Raw genomic sequence first — 18136 nt, 5'->3', positions numbered from 1 at the left:
AAGCAATGTAAGGTGATTCCAATTAGCTTAGCCTACAAGAAAAGAAAGCTAGGGTAAATCAATTTACTCTTCATTCTCAGGCTAAAAGCATACTCAGATAACACATGGTAACATTTTTAAGTGAAGTTAATGCGATCATTCTTACATCCCTGTGATTAACTTAAACATTCTCCAATTACTGCCATAGTATGCATAAGTAGTTCTCTTCCTATCCAATTTCCATTTGTTGGCATGGATCATTACAGGCCATGTGAAGACAGATAAGAACTACAGCAATCTTCAGGCTATTCAGCAGGTCAGAAACATGTAAAGTTTCCGAATGAAACTGCTTTTTCCTAATATGCTTTGTATACACTGACATCTCAAAAGACAGAAATATCTGGTTCAGTCACCACCGACCATTTAAGAGAGAATGTACACCATAACTCTTTTTGCCACAATTTCCTTTTCCAAGGAAATCCAAAATGTTATTGCAAGAAAATTTTTTACACAAGACCTTTTTATTTTGTGACGAGACCCTATTTATTCATCTGTCTAAATACAGCCTTCACTACAGTGCCCATATTTTGATAGTGACCATTTTTTTCATAATATTATATATAAAATTACACATGTACACACATACATTCATTCTGGTATTCCAGCTACATTTTAGCAAAATAAAAAATAGCAATTGTCATGTACGCATTTAAAAATACAAGCTTTTCAGCTCTGTCTATTCAAGTTTTATGAGGGCTTTTTCCCGCTAACTGTTCGAAAGAACAAATAAAGTTTTATTATAAAAGAAAGAGAGTAGCACAAACAAATTTTACCACTCTCTCATCTGCAATATCTAAATACAAGAACTGTCATATTTTTCAAATCAGCTGAATGTCAGCTGCAATGTTATCATTAAATCTAACAAATTAATGAGCAAAACAAGATATTAGTGATCTTATTTGTACCTACTATGCAATCAAAAATGCTTTATTTTTTTTAAAAAAAGAAAAAAGCTCAGACCTCAAATTTTCATTATCTGATTGACCAAGAGCAATTAACCATTTCAATTAAAAATAATGAAGCAGTTGGCACCCCCCAATAATGTATATTAAAAAAGGGGAGGGGGAAGTAGCAGGAAGTTAAAATAGCAAATAATAATTAACTGTATGCTGTAAAAAATATATTGGGCAATATCAAGGAAAAATTACCACTAATTCTGTTTATTTTCTTCAAGCATTTTTCAAATCTAGTGCTTTGTCATCAGAACGACAGATCAGAAGACAATCCTGCCACCTCATTTTTGTAAAATGTGTTTAAACATGCATATTAACTTGTCAGCACTATATTTAAAAGCTTAGTGTGATTTTCTCTCCTTTCTTTCACCGCTGAATTCTGTACCTTAGCCACAGTGAAGCCAATGTAGTCTTGTTACGCAGCACGGAAGGTGAGCAACCTGCTAATGGCACATTACTTCCCAGCAAACCTTCGATTTTACCCATTTCTTAACACAGCTGGGAAAGATATTAGGGTCAGGGCAGGTCGGACTCCTCCTACCACCCGTGTTAGAGCGCTCCTGGGGCCGCGCCGGGTGGGCTGCCTGGTGGAGCAGCTGACGGACATCTGACGAATATAATGACCAAGGAGTGTGGGCAGTCATTAAAGTCAGGGTGGGCTTAACTTCAAATAGTGGCAGGGAAATACAGCTGGGTGGGGGGAAGGTACCAGGGAACATTCCCTGACAGAAAAATGCAACACTACTTCAGTTACTTCAAACTAGATGGACAAAACGCTCCACCGTTAAACTTCCTTGTAAAGCGTTCTCTTCTTCTACACTTAAGATATAAACTTACCTACATAGACGTGTGTGTTGAATTATGTTACATGGAGCCCAGTGGTAGTCTATGAAAACAAAACTTTTGAGATTTCCTCTCAAAGTCCTACTAGATCCTCCTAGACTGCTAACGCAGGGGTTGACTAAAGCCTTTTACAATTTTTATTTTTAATTACAACTCCTTCTATTCTAACCCAAACTGCACGATAGGTTTGCGTGGAACTAACAGCACAGACTACTTATGGCCATTCATTCGAGTGAAAATTTTGAAGCAATTACAGCTCGTAACCACGTTACTTCCCATCCTCCGCAGTGGCGCTACCAGTACGATAGACCGTACGCCCTCAGCGCGTTTATAACGCGGCAGTCGGCACGGCGGGCGGAGCGGCACGGGGCGCCCACAGCGAGGTTTTGCTAGCGGCAGGCGGCCGGGGCTGCCCCGTGCCGGTCGCGGCCGGTTCCGGCCGGCTCCCGCCCAGCCCCGAACGCACCGGCCGCTCGGGGCGGGGGCGGCCGGCGCCAGCCAGGGGCGGTTGTGTTGGCTGGCAGTAAACTAAATAAAATTCCCTGAGCCGAGACTGCTCTGCCCGCAACAGGAGCGGGTACTGTTCTAGGAAAGGTCAGCGTTTCATTTACCAAAAGCCCGTTCTCCTGCTAAAAGGAAGGGCGAGAGGAGGGTGTTAGAGCTACAGCCCAGTGCCCAGCTCTGCTGACAAATCCCTCCTGTCACCTGGGGAAGGTCGCAGCTGCCCTCACAAGTAAACATGAAATATTACTGAGTACTACTGAGCAATGCCACTAACTCCTTGTAACATCAGGCCTGTTCTTTAGATGGCAATGGGAGAGCCTTTGAAACTGGGCAGTAAGTATTTCTTCATAGGTCAGCAACACACTAATATTTGTTACTTACTGTCAATGTGTCAAGAAACATCAGAAGTACAATTACATTAACCGTATTATAATCTTGCCATTTGGTTGAGAATGTGACTTATTACTAATTAATCTTAGAACTTGAGGTAATATAGTGCTGTCCACTTCACTGATAGCAATGCTCATCTTGCGTTTATAGCTCATATAAGGACTCTTGACAGGGTAGAGAGAACTAGTGGGATGCATTAGCAACTGCAAAAGTGAGATAAAAGCTACCGACTTGGTAACCTATAATTCACCAAAAGCTGCTTCTTCACTTTTTTGTTAAACACATATTCTAAGAGACAAAAGGTCCGTTTTTTATTCTTGATGCACACATGTGAGACTCATTAATGTTAATTGGATTTATGAATGCCCATTGAAAAGAGAAGAATCTGCAAAGATTTCACATTTGCAGAGAAACAATCAAAGGAATAATTTCTTATGTGTCTAGATGATGAAGAGATGAGGAAAGAATGGGTGAATCATTTTACATTATGATTCAAAGTTCTTAAAATGCCCTGAAAAGATGAAAACACTAAAATCTGTATGCGGTCAGATTTGTGTAAGGGACTCTAAGAATCCAATCTGAACCTTCAGAGACGAGCATTTATGCCTCTGATTACCTGACAGAGAAAAAATTATGTCCTCTGAATTGCAGTTCTGCAGATCTGTAGTTGTAATTCAATTTGGCAGGTGTAAAATACAAGCATCTTATCCCACCACCCCCATGGTCGAAGAGACACTGAACTTTAGCCATTTTAATTTATTCCATATTGTAGCTTTCATATTCACTATACATCAAGTTTCTTTTTTCTTTTTTTTTTTTTTTTTGAAAGATGATAATATATGGATCTAGTTACTTTAACATTTCAAAATAAATCCAGCATTCAGTTGCATCTTGACTACAACATTGTCAGTTGCACCCACTTGAGACTTGCAGTGAACAGAAGAGTAAGCTAAAAATTTAAGATATTCCATGATAGGAAGCAGAATGGAAAATGCAAAGTCTGTGTTGAAAAGATTTTGCTCTCTGGGAATTCTCTGGAGTTGGTCTTCTCTCAATCAGAAGTCCCAATGAATTAATTGAGAACTGTCTGTGTCACATAGCCCCCTCTTACAGGAAAGAGATTCAACCACTCTTAAATAGGTAGTGCCAAAGCATAGCTTCCCTCCTGTCCTTCAAGATCATATTCACTCTAGGAAATCATGAATAAGAAATTGATGATGTCACACCACTGTATTAAACAACAAGTCTAACTATAGACTTTATACTTCAAAAAACCCCATAAAAACCACCAACAAAACCAAAAATAAATACTGCATGAAAGGATGCAAAATATCTCACCAAATTCCTGGAATTACTCAAAGTATGGAAGTTTACACTGTCCATTGCATAGTGTATGATATTTGCAGACTGAAGGGAATATAACCATAGGATTTGTTCTTTATTTTCCCCTTTTTGCAACAATCTCCAGTAATAATGAAAAAAGAGCAATTGCTATGCTCTCCAAAATCTGAGGACTACAGCTGGTTACTGCATACACAATAACGTGTGCACAAACAAATGAGTGAATACAGGAATGTTGCTTATGCTTTCCTAGATCCACCCATCCACATAACAGACTGACTTATATTTAGAAGAAAAAAGAAGATAAATGTATATTTTAACATTCTTTATTCCTACTTCTAAAGCACATAAAACCTTCTCTCCTTCTTTCAAAAAACACTAGAAAGAATGCTGTTTATTATAGAATCTGGAAAACATAAGGATCAGATCAGGTCACTGCTTCAGATTTCTTAGCCAATGCACAGAATACATCAGCACGTGATGAAGAATAACTCACCTGAATACCACCAGATTTCCTCATCTTTGTGCATTTCAGACAATCAGCACATGATCCCTTTAGAAAAACATTCAGTTTGAGCCTTTTTTTTTTTTGCCTCTGCCCGATGCTGCTACAGCAAAAACAAATCAATGCCTCTATTGGTAGTTATCCTGCATATCTTTTAAAAGCCTTTCCAATATTAAGATCATATTATCTACTAATTTTAAAATGAAAAAGTGTAATAAAAAACACTATTGATCACTCCTAAGATTCAGAGGAAGAAATTAAATCACTGAATTAATTGAATGAAGAAGTTTTGAGGATTACATCATCTTTTTTAATTATAAATTGGGTCACTGCCCATGAATTGTATGACTCAGCTCTAGAATCCCTAAAAAGAAATTTTCAGTTGATACACAGCTGCATTTGATTTATTTGTTAATCAGAGCTACACTATATTTTTGGACCTCAGAAATAAGGAAATCCCCATAGAATGTTAGTAGAGATACCACTCCTGTCAGCTATATATCATCTGATACACGGTGAGGTGAAAACATCTTTACTCAGTCAAGTTTTGAGCATCTACAATCTCTCTGGCAACCTGTTCCAGCATTTGACCACCATCACAGTGATTTATTTCCTCCCTTCATATCTACTCAGAATAGTAGATAGACTAGCGTCTGTTGCCTCCCACCGTACATCTCAGAGGAGTCCAACTCCATCTTCTCCATACTCCCATCAGCTGGTTGAATACAGCAGTAAAACCTCCCCCAGAGTTTTCCTTCTTAAGGCTAACAAACCCTGTTCTCAGTCTCTCCTCATATTTCATATGTGGCAACACCCTAGCCTTTTGATGGGCCTTTGCTGGACTCACTCCACTGCGTCAATGACTTTATTCTATTGACCAAAAAGCTGAACACAATTCTCCAGATGCAACCTCTAGTGCTGAACAGAGGAATAATCACTTCCATTGACTGAGTAGCTACACGGCTAATACAGACCAATATGCAATTGACCTTCCTCACTGCAAGGGCATGTTAACTTTATTCCGGGTAACACAGGAAGGAGAACAAACAACAGTAATGGTTCTTCTTTCAGTTGAGATTTCTTGTCGTTTAAGCCATCCTAACAAAACACATCTGTAAAAGCTTTGAGCAACTGACAGACCTGCTTAGTATTTCAAATGACCAGGCAAGAGCCTAACCAAGAAATAAAGCAGATCTGCCGCTGGAATGTGCTTGGGATTGATGTGATAGGCAAAACTTTCTTATCAAACAATAGTTATTCTCTTCCTCTGGTTCCATGTTATCATTAATTACTACAATTGTTAGCTATCATTTGATAACATTTCATTTTCTCTGTATGAAACGGCTTGGGTATTTTTAGGTTTCCTTTGCATACCTAGTTTTTTCCCCATCAGACAGAACCTCACTGGAAAAATTCTGCTTTGTGTGTTTACTTCTCAGTTATTTATAAATTAGGTCCACTCTGGGCACATTCTCTCACCATCTGTAGTTGCCAGCATAACAATACAACAACCATAATTCATTAAACCTTTTCTAATTATATTGTCTTGACACTTTTATACCCCAAGAGCTTTCAAAGGTGTTTCATAAAGAAACTCAAGTATTTCTGACATCCTGTTGGTAGCGAGCCCATCCCTCTGGCTCAGTACACCAAAATACATTAGTATGACAATTCCAGAAACTCGTACAAGTGTGCCTTTAAAATTGTTTCAATCTCTAACTAATCTTTAATTCTACCTGCTGATTCATTCTTATCTGATTATTCGCCAATATATCTTTTCAGATATTTTTCACTTCTCTCTATACATACCTAGAAACCATAACCTTTAACTTGTAAACTGAGCAACAGAGTCAATGCAGGGGGTTGGGAGAGGGACACAACTTTTGGCTGCCTTACTCCTGCACTTTCAAATGGCTGTCAGATGATTTAGTGGCTTATTTGTGTTGGAAAAAGACAACCAAGTATCATTTTGATTCTTCTCCTTCCTGAGGAATTTTCCTCAAAATTCAGTATCAGAAAATCACCATCACTATTAGAAAACCTGTGCAAATAACCAGCAAAACCCAGATCTATTCAGTAATATATTCCACTGTCAACAAAATAGTATTCTAAAGCATCAGCAAGCAACTAAATTTTAAGAAGAATTTATCATAAGTGAGTAGCATAAAAGGCTTGTTGCTTTAAAAGAAAGTGTCTATTAATAAAGTTTCTGATTCACATAAACATTTGCCTACTGTTCATGTAAGTGAACAAAATGTTAATTTTGTGAACCAAACCATTACCTAATTGCATTAAGATTCTAGAGTATCACTTGTAGATAAACTTAAACTTTGCATTAATAAGTTTTTCTACTATAAACAGTATTTTGTAAAAATGATATATTTTTAAGTGTTTCCGGAAGCTATGGTCTAGTGTGCCGTGCTGCTAATACTTAAGCCCAACATCTTTGGTATAAAGTTATTTCTATCAGCTCTTTACTTTGTCATTTTTTTTTAATTCAGAAACAAACCCAGGTGATTACACAATCAGTATTTAACATTATCTACATAAACACCTTCCTATGCTATTAAAAAAAGCAGATGGTTAAAACAGGTTTTGTTTTGCATTAATGGGTAAGTTATTCTTGGTATCTTTTGAGAGTTTGTTTTCCTCATTATTAACATTTGAGGGTATAAAAACAAGTTATTCAAACACACACAAAAGAACTAACAAAGAAAAGCTTCAACATAAAAGTTGCCTTCACTGATTAATTCATACCTTTTGGCCCAGAGAAGGTACCATAACCACAAACACCTTTACGAAGTCTTTTTTCAAAATTCTTAATGGATAATAACTTTTACTCCTTGTCTTTTCTAAGTGAAGGGTGTTCTACAGATACTATCAATATGCTATTTCTTCCTGATTACTCCCTGTTCACAAATGAGAAGGCACTCATTTTCACCCCTCCACTCCTTTGCAGCACAGCCAGCAATTAGCAGAAAATAAGTTTAGAAGAAGGAGAAGCTAACTAGATGTGATATTAGAAGACTCTCTCTCTTTTTTTTTTTTTTTTTCCCTCCTTCCTACCATAGAAAAGCAGTGTTCTTGAAAAGGACAGCAAGCAAACCTGCAGAACGGGAACTGCCTGGGACCTAAGTCTCAAGTGCTAGAAAGACAGGTTTAGAGACTGGTAAGGTTAGTATATGAACTTTATCCACACTATTCTCCTTTATGACAAGCCAACTCTCTCCCATAGAACAAGTCTGACCAACTTTTTTTTTTTTTTTTTTTTTTTTGTCTTTTTACAATTAACATCTTTATTTAGGAAAGATCACTTAAGTTCAACAATGACTAGTTTAAGAAATACTTCTGGTATTTAAGTGACCCACTGCTTTCAGTGACAGAACAGTCAACATGCAACTGTCTTGCTGGAATCTCAGCAAATAAAAGCCAAAGACATATATCTGCCTACTGAATTACCTTTCTCACTTCTTGAAAAACAAGCCATTTTTGCAGACTGTAACAGAGAGATATAAATGCACCTAACAGAATTGCTTCCATTTGGTGATGCGTTCTATCCAAGACACTATGTCTGCCACACTCACACAGGAGCCCTCTAGGTCCATCAGTATCCACGTCATGGATATTAGATCAACTACAACTTTAAAAAAAAAGTCTGACCAAGAGAGATTTAAGTGTTTATGACACTGAATGCAGCAATATTTACTATTCCTGTAGCTTGTGTTAAGTACCAGAAGATTGACCCACATGGATGTGTTTGACTAGATTCAAATCTTACCATTAGTGATAAATGCCTTTTACATTCCCAAGATTCTAGTCCCTTGCACAGAAAGGGAGAACTGTACTTACAATTGGAGCTGTAAGCCCTCTCTAAAGGGCATACCTAAAACATGGTGATAGAGGTACTGCATAAACAAAAAACAACAAAAGGATACTGCATTTATTCTCTAGAACAATGACTAAATCATTTATTCAAACCAAGGATATTGATAAAGTCACTAAGAGATCTCTCTCAGTTTCTCAAACTAAGCCTAAGCATTTTTCAAGACATTTCAAGAATCTGTTAACTCAAAATAATTTTTCAAATATAATTAGGATAGCGATGCCAGGCTGAAGATCTAGAGACTACTCACCAGGCCTTATTTGAGGATTTTTTCTTAAAGCAGTAGGGCAAGAAATTGCATTTCCTGGATTAAAACACTGTCTATAAAACTACTATCATTTAAAATTATATGTAGTTGAAACCTAAATTTTCATATTGAAAATTTGCAAATTTACTATCTCAACTTAAAAAGTGTTCATATGACAGATGTTCAGAACAAACATGCTGTACCAAGAGAAAAGTGAAACCCTCCATCCAATACGTATCCCTGCAATAGCTAGCTAATCCCTTCAGGAGAAGAGAATTGTAAATATACTGTAAACAAATTAATTACAGTATAAATTATAAAATTCCCAATTTTCAGAACACTTCAAGTAGTTTATCTATGCTGAAAAAACAAGGTTAAATATGACAAGTATTGTGCCTACTTGTGAGTAAATGTTGTTGTATTTATTTTTTGTTTAAACAAAACAAAATTTTATTTAAACAACATTAAGTTACAGCTCATCACGTAACAGTCTCTGAAGAATGCCAGAGGAGCAGTGTTTGTTCAGTCTCTGAAATTGTGTAGAAAAATAAAGGGTCTGACTAGTACTTGTTTATGGTTATTGGCCATATATGGCTAAATTAGGAAGGATCACTACCTCTCCCACATTTACATTTGAATCACAAGTGAGCAGACAAAACCAAGTCACTTCTTCCCACCACCAAGTGGTTATAGGATCTATGCTATAAATAAGACCACTTGCATTATTAACTGTATTAAAAAAATAGAAAACATTGTAGATACTGATTCTGCAGAATCAAGTCCACCCCTATATCCGAAGGTGTATCTATTCTGTAGTTTTGATTTCTGCAGAGATTAATTGTTCCTGTTGGCATGCACAAGTGCCATTCAAAAAAGGAAGTATTTACAGTTGTCACCAGTTAGCAGCATCCATAATCTTGCAGTTACTTGGTCAAATGTCCTAATCCAAAATTCACTGTGCTAAACTAAAAGACTACTTTTGGTTTCAATGTCCTCTACATCTGGTCCCTAAATAATTAACTAGGTCATTCAACAATGAGTCCCTGCTGGTAGGAAAACTCAAAAAACTGTTAAGTTCCAACAAGCTACAGGAAAGAAGAGATTTTTAGAATTGTAACCTGTATATTGAGAAAGTTAAACAGGATAGTTTAGCATGTCCAATGAATTCAAAAGTATTACTGGTTTTAAAAACCTACTCTTTATTTTCAAGGTAGTGTATTTAAGCAATGTGTTAAAATTAGTATACTATATCTATGAGCTGAGAGATTACTACTGATACTTGCATCAACAATATTCTATGCAAAGGCTCTCCTCAAACTTGCTCTTTAAGGCCTTCATCTAAAAAAACTGAACAAGTGTACTAGTTTAACCATGATAATAATCTCATTACATTCAACATGATATTGATGTGTTTGAAATTTTTCATGCATTTAACAAGTCTCAACTGTATAGAAGTTTACCTCAGGAGTATTTGTTTATTTAAATTTAGAGAAGTTGTCCCAGTGTAAGTCTGCTGCACATTAGAATCCAACTCCTACTATTTTTTGATTAATGTGCATTTGCACATAGTCTGATAGATATGAAATTTCAGACTTCATACTGCACTTCAATAAAGCATAAGATGTGATGGAACAAAGTAACTGGAGCAGTTAAGCATCTTCCTCCACAGTTATATCTGAAAAGGGGACATATGTACCAACCATAGTTTTGAAAAACCTCATGATTAAATGACATTAATAAAGTACTTTATACTCACTACATGAGACTTGTGACCTCTTAGAGTTGCTTTAGAAATGCACTTAAGTTCTAATAGCTGCCCATTAACTCAATTCACTGGAATAATCCTGTTGATGATACTTAGAATCAGTACTATTGCCTTTAGGTTTATAAGGCTAGAGGTATATGTACCACTTGCATTAATACAGATGAATTGGGGAAGAATTCTAGGAGTAGAGTACAGATACAAATTGTAACTGCTACTTTCATTTATTTAAATTCTTTTATGGTCTTAGTAGCTTACTGTCAGTCATTATTTAAATGACATTGTGATCATTCAAATTAAATTATGTAGAAATTATATTTTTGTTGTTTTATGAGTTATGGCTGTTCAGCTTCTCATATAGAAAAATTTGGGCATTTTGGTGTTTTAAACTCAAACTGCAAGCATCCTGATATGCCAACGGCTTTAAGAGCTCCACGTAATACACACGATGAAAGTAACAGTTTTTCCTTAAGTAATTAATTTTAATACTTGCTTGACCTTTTGCAAGTCACATAGCCAACCAACTTCTAATTAAACTGTTAAACCCTACCTTAGGTGAGACTGTGGCACTGATGCTGTTACACTAGTACAGTCCTGCAGATGCATACTGCATTTGTGTAATACTGACAGCTCATAAGTGTTCTTCAGAAATAAGCATTTGCACGGGGTCCAGTTTTAAATGCCCAAACACTCTTTCCAAATTATTGTGATGCAAACCTATGCTTAAGAGGTTTGCTGAATAAGGTCCTGGTCCAGTATGGAGGCCTCTATGTTTGTAGGTCACTCAGATATTTAACTGCTTCTAGATCAGGAGTTTTATATAAGTATAGCCTAACAACTGAAATACATTATCTACAAACTCAGTAACACTAAAGATGGAAAATAATACATTGCAATAATTTTAAGCTCAACATGTATAAGAATGAAAATACATATCTACAGCTATCTATATCCTCAGCTACTGGCAACATACAAAAAGGCAAACTGAGTTGCAGGAGCTATATATCCTAATATTTAAAATAAAGCTGTAGTTAGCATTGTTTATGTTATGTTTGTATTAGGAGGCTCGAAATCAGCACACGTTCCCATGTGATCATTCAGGAAGCAGGATAGTTTCGACAACAGGAAGTAGGTTCACAGGCAGATTACTACTTTCTCACTTTAATCAGGTATTTGTAATAGAAATTCTCATAAAATAAATTTTTATGTCCACCACAACATATTTACTATAGTTGTTCTCAGAATACAAAAATATTCTACAAAATGTAAAAGAAAAGGACAACAGACAGCCTGAACAACAGATGGCATTTTTCAGAATACACCAGCTTATCACCGTCTGAACTTCATGGAATTTTTGCAAAAAGTATAACTAAGCCCTGAGACTCAGAAACATGTATTCACATATGCACACATATGAGTAAAATGTATGTATGCATGTGTGTGTGTGTGCGCGCACACACGTGTATTCAAAGCAGGCTTGTTCACACAACTCAAGAAAAAGCAAGATAGCTGTTGATACAAATAATTAAAATAGTCAAACATGGTCTAAGTGGACATCTAACAGGTTTTTAAACAGAACTGTAGCTACAGAATTCTAAAGGACGTGTGTCCTCTGTGCCCATGCTCCAAGCTGACTAGAAGTTTGATGCTGTATTAGCATGGTGGCATCCCGGAGCTAACGTGATCTTCCTTTCCACAAGGCTTATCAAATTGAACTCAGAGCTGTGTTTACCATGGCAACGCAGGTTCCAGTTTTGAGATAATTTGTGCCTACCTCCCTTGGATCAGGGGAGAGCTAGTTCACTCCTACCCCAAAGTACTCTGTAAACATAAATTTATATAAATATTTTGACTATAACCAAAACTTACACATACACACACACAATGGAGATAGCTCTCTTGCATGCTCTCTATTATACAAAATAGAAGATTACTGTGTTCAGTACTTTTTCCTGTGGAGTACTCTGTTAAAGAGCTGTAGTTTAAACTTTTGATCTTACCCACTTTCTCTCATTAGCCCAATTTAAAATTGGAGTGAATTAAAGTAGCATTTACAGCTTTTACAGATCTAAAACTTTCACTGACCTCATTGGGCAAGTAATGGGACTTTACTCATTCTGATAACCAATAGAAAAAAAATATATATATCTGTCCAATTAAAAAAGTAGATGAGCCCTAAACGGCCAGTTCCCCATCGCAGATATAAAGCAATTTATTTGAATGGAGTATCTAAGGGTGGAATATTCAGTCACTAGTAACAGATCAGTTATTTTATTTAGAAGACTACACTGAGAAGTCAGTTCTCTGCTGACCAATTAGGAATCATATATGTAACTAGGATAAAGCCTTAAAATATTTTGGTTTATATTCTGAAAGATATTGTAATAATCATCTGAGTGCCACTCCAAACACCTGATTTCTCTCTCCAGGGAGATACTCTTCCCTACAATTTTCAGTGCCTCCTGAGATCACAAACCACAAGATGGTAGCCACAGCAAGGAAGATGAATTACAGATAAAGTGTAATTTGACCTCCATAACATATGGCATTAAAGAAAAAAGAAAAAGCATAGCATAAAAACTTTAGAAGGTCCATGGACATATGGAAGAGTTTGTAGCAATGGAAAATTCGCATGAACTGCACCTCACTCTGAATTAGAATTCTATTGCTAAAAGAATAGAATAGTCTTGGAAAAGCTCCATCAAAGTCATCAAGTATGAAACCTGACCATAAACGATCATGTAATCAGGCCCATATTCACTGATTAAAACAGCAAGGCATAAGCATTAATACATAAAAATGCAGAAGAAAGTATTAAAACTTTGTTTGATTTTGTTAGCTTTCATTGACACATATCATGAGCTGTAAGTTTCTAGTTCACAAAATCATCTGCCACACAAAGAACAGAACAGCAATCAATTCATTCAGACAGTATTCCCGCAACAAAACCAACCATCCCATCAATTGTTTTAGAATGGATGTTAGGTGGAGTACCTAAGTAGTAGAATAGCTGTCATTAAAAGATTGTATATATTTCAAGAACATTTCTGACAGTAAAAAGTGAAGTGAGAGAGGGTAAATAAAGCCTTGTTGAATGGCTCAGGTACCACGAATATCTTTTAGCTAGACACCTGTATTTTCTGAAGAAGCTGTAAGAGTTTGGATGCTATTCTTCCAAATATGTTGAGTCACTTTTCCATTAATTCCTAATTCCAATGTATTTTCTGATATTAAGATTAAGCAAGTGTGTGCACCCACCCCTGCACACACTCAACAGGTACTCAGGCCCACGAGCACGCGTGCACACTGCAGAACTGTGCTGCTATTTGGCAGCCAGCTGTTCTTCCTTGTTGTTCCACTGAGGAGGCAAGAAAGAAGAAAAAAAAAAAAAAAAAAAAAAAAAAGTAGTTTTCACAGTAGCCTTTTCTCAGTTTGACTAAATCTACTCATTGCTTTGATATTGCTTCCTTTCAGTTTTCTCCATGCCCTGTACCTCTTCTGTTGACTTACTGAACTGCAGCCTGTGAACAGTTTCCCAATGAATACCAAACTGTTCAAGAGTAGGCCAGGAACCAAAAGCTCTAAGGACCTTCCACCCCTCAAGTCTCACGGCCTTTGATTTTGCAGATAGATTAATATTAAATCATGAAACAAGAAACAATTTGGATTCAGCCTTGTCAGTCAGGTTGTTTTGGTGATACCAGAAGCACAGATATTGCTTGCCCCACATATTGGGGGAGGAAAGGGGGAGAAAAGAGCGGTTATTAAGCAAACAGACAAATAAAGAAAACACGTAACTTGATTAGTTGACTGTGCCCATCACCTTCCTACTTCTTATGAAATTCAATTATAGCATATATAGTCTTGTTTCTTTCTAATAAAGTATCATGTCAGAGTTTTTCAGAGTATAGAAGTAAAGCTCAATAAATATGCTAAGTTTTGTACAGAAGCAATTCTACATTGTATAAAGAAAGGGCATTTTCAGGTTCTCTGTTTACAAGGAAGCAGCGATTTTAGCAATCTTCGATTGGGGCGTAGATGAATATGGATCGAATGCTTTAAACCACAATGGAGGGAGATCTGTGCCAAAGCTTCCCCAAAATACTTGTTTGGAATCAGTGTTTTCTATAGTCATATTCTAGGATGGAAGATGCCTGGAGTATATTAAAAGGCTATATTCTTACCAAAATTTCTGAAGACACATTCTACAATGTATTAATAAAGATCTTCATTTTTGTAAGTTTGAAAGCCTATCTATAGATAAAGTGACTGATCTGCTGAAGTGATTTAACATTTGATTTTTCTAATGGAAGCTGTTTGAAATGTATTTCAGCACCTCAAAGCTATTAGTTCGAACTATCTTATCAAATCATGCTACACCACAACTAAGCATTATTTTTATCTAATTTAAAATCATTCAAACATAAATAATAGTCTTCATGTCTGTACATATACACTATTTATTTCACAATGAAGGCATTTATTACGCTGTCAATAGAACTTTTACCTTTTTAACACAGTAAGAACTTTGAGGGCTCATACGGCTCACTGTCTATAACAAAAGCTTTTAAATGCAAGGTTTCTGATGGCAAATTCATAACTACTACTGTCTTGGTTTTTCACAGGTATTCTACTCCCCTGAAGAGCAGGCAGGGTCTGAGTAACATTCCCTTCCAGAATAATAGTGTTCCAAAGCCTATGCAATATATTTTCTTTGATATTAAGTTAACACTATTCTCCCCAAACATATTTTAGTCAGTCAGTAATGTTTTTACAAGATCAGGACTGTTAGACTATAAGACTTTCTTTTTTTCTTGGTTAAAAAAAAAAAAAAAGAAATGAAACAAGATGTATTGTGAACAGCAAACAATGAACAGTTCAAAAGTTGCATCAGACTACTCTCACTCTTGCCTGATCCATCTTTCCTGAAATTTTTCATCATAAAGACAGCAATATATTGTGCAGTTATTTAAGTGTCTGAAACATTTCTACAGTAGGTCTTGGGTTCATAACTGTAATAGTGAAATATTACACAAATATTACCATCTCATGGATATAATAAATATTTCTTTAAAATTAAAAACATTATATTTCCTCACAGATTATTATGCAGAATTCATAGCAAATAAAGTTATCAGATTTACAACATGAAAGCAGCAGCTTTACATTTAAATCAGTCCAAAGAAGTCTGCCTCAGATTCTCTCGTAGTAGTTACTATTTTTATGACTTGGCTCAGACTTGCTTTAATTTCTTTATTTAGGGAGAAATTGCAAGCTTGCCAATTCTAGGAAATGTTAAGTACTTCAGTAAATTCATCATCAATATAGGTCATGCATTCGAGGGAAAAAGAACGTGGCAAGTAAGTTCTGTTCCACCTCAGCCGAAGGGAATTTCAGAATAAGACCATGATGGAAGAGAGTGATGAGCAACATGGCTAAGCCCCTCTTGCAGTTCTCTGCTACTCTCCAGACATGTGTCCACACTTTGTTGCACTGTGATTGAGTGGCTACATGATGCAGCTCACCCAGGCTACGGTTTTTCTACATCAGCTATATCTCGACAGGCAGAATAGCACACGTATTGCCAATACTATGTGTCATGCCTCTTCCATTGAAGGTCAGAAATAATAGCAAGTCAAGCAAGTTAGCAAAACTATAGGAAACCCAAGAGACACAATGATAGCAAAGTGTGGCACATTTATACAGAAATATTTTTAATACTCTATGCAGACTTTCCAGAGTATCCAGCCAAATCACCTAAATAGTCAAGACCTTTCAACACTGGAGTTTGGTTGCCAGGCTTTAGAAAACAAAAACAAGAAAAACAACGCAGATAATTTCTGAAACTACTATTGAACAGATGAATCTCTCTACCTGAAGCTATTATTGAACAGATTACTCTCTCTACCCAAAGATTTCAGGCCTCAAGTAAACAAGTTTCTGCCTTCTTCATTTTTTAAAACAGAACCTCTAGCTGGTCCTGATGCCTGAAATGATTGGAATCACCTGGCACCCCAGACCAAGTCCTTCTTGCCAAGAAATGTGCATCAGCTGCCTCTGCACAGAAGTTTATAGCTTTTTTCAGAGTTTGCTCCCAAACCTGGAAGTGGTTAAACCCCCAACCACGATGCTTGCAGAGCCTGGCCAAGAAGGGTCTCCAGGATTTCCATTCCCAGTGTTCCCATGAACACACTAGAAATTAACAGCCTCGGAAAGGACATGCAGGCAGCTGCTCTGCCAGCGCACAGAGAGCTCCAGCAAATATTCAGAGCCATTAATAATTCCTCAGTAAAAGGGGGGAGAGCTGGTATGTGGGAGAAGTACCTTCAACCCACTCCGGCTGCAAAAGGATTTGATCCCCATTACGCTAGAAGCGCCATCAGACACCCACAAGACTGGCCAGGACTCCAGCGCGCTGCACCAGAGATAATGCACACGCAGCAGTTCCCATTTCGCCGGAGACACTGATAGGAAGAGGAGGGAAGGAGAAAACGGGCGGGGGGAGGAAGCCATTACCAGAGTTTTGTTCCCGTTCTTGCTGAGGGGACCTCGGAAAACTCCCTTGATGTTGCGAAAGTGCCCGTTGCTGAGGTGCGCGGAGCTGATGACAATGTAGTAGCACTCCATGGGGCCGCGGCCGCCGGGCGCGCAGCGCGGAGGGGCGCGGGCGGCCGCGGGGCATGTGCCGCCGCCGGCCCCGCTGCCGCCGGCCCCGCTGCCGCCGCCCGCCCCGGGCGCGGGGAACCGCGCAGCTCCGGGTGGCGGGAGCCGGCGCCGGGAGCCCCTCAGCCCCGGTGCGGCGCTGGCTGCGGCGGCGGCGGCGGCTGCTGCTGCTGCAGGAGGAGCGGCGGCATCTCCGTGGCTTTGCTAGAGCCGTCTGAGCTGCCGCCTCTCGCAGGCATAGTGTTATTATACCGTGCAGCGTTGCCGGTCCATTGCACTGAGCCAATGGCAGGAAGCCACTAGGCTGATAGTGAGAGCTGTCAGCGGAGTACATCTGTCACACGCCGCCTTCCCCGCCACCCCCGAGCTCCCCGTGCCGCCCCCCCGCGCTCGCCTCGGCCCCGCCAGCCTCCGCCCGCCCGGCGGCGGCAGGCTCCGGGAGAAGGTGGGCTGGAGGCGGCGAGGGAAGCCACGGAGGGAGCAAGGAGCGGGACCGGCTGGGAAAACCCGACACTTCGGCTGCAGCAAATGCCGAGCGCAGCAGCGTGCCACCGCGGCGGCCCGGCGCCCCGCAGAGCGGGACCCCCCGGCTGGGGGCGCGGGGCCGCCCCCGGGGCTGCTCGAGTTCGGGGTTTCTCTGGGATGGGGGGGGGGGAAGAGAGGGACACTCGGGGGCGCATCGTCGCTATCCCACAGCACCAGCGCCTGCTCCCTCCCGCCCCTCCTCTTCCTCCCCACCTCTCGAGGAGCCTGCGGGTGGACTCCGCTTCCCGGCCGGGCCCGGCCGCGCCGCCCCCGCGGCCCCGGTCGATACGGTGCTCCGAGCCAAGAAGTGACGGGCTCTCTTCGGACGAGGCCCCGCCGCTCTGCTGATACGGCTTTTTTTTTTTTTTTTTTTTTTTTTTTTTTCTTTTTTTAAGATCTCGGCCGGCCGGGTTAACCCTTGGAGGGCAGAGGAGCAGCCGCTGCCCCCCGGCTCCCCGCGCCGGGGCCGGTGGCCGCGGGG

At 39.0% G+C, this 18136-nt stretch overlaps 1 protein-coding gene across 1 annotated transcript in view; it reads right to left on the bottom strand.

Annotated features, from left to right (window-relative positions):
- The window catches only part of ZNF804A (zinc finger protein 804A), a 150398-nt gene extending 133304 nt beyond the window's left edge, over window positions 1–17094 (bottom strand). Inside the window, exon 1 of the mRNA XM_062579028.1 lies at window positions 16984–17094. Within this exon, the coding sequence (XP_062435012.1) occupies window positions 16984–17094 (111 nt within the window). The remainder of the gene's footprint in view (window positions 1–16983) is intronic.
- Window positions 17095–18136: the final 1042 nt, after the last annotated feature.

Source organism: Rhea pennata, chromosome 6 (genome assembly GCF_028389875.1).
Source record: "Rhea pennata isolate bPtePen1 chromosome 6, bPtePen1.pri, whole genome shotgun sequence".
Lineage (NCBI taxonomy): Eukaryota > Metazoa > Chordata > Aves > Rheiformes > Rheidae > Rhea > Rhea pennata.
Note: the sequence above shows the minus strand (reverse complement) of the source record. Positions and strands in the feature narration are given on the sequence as shown.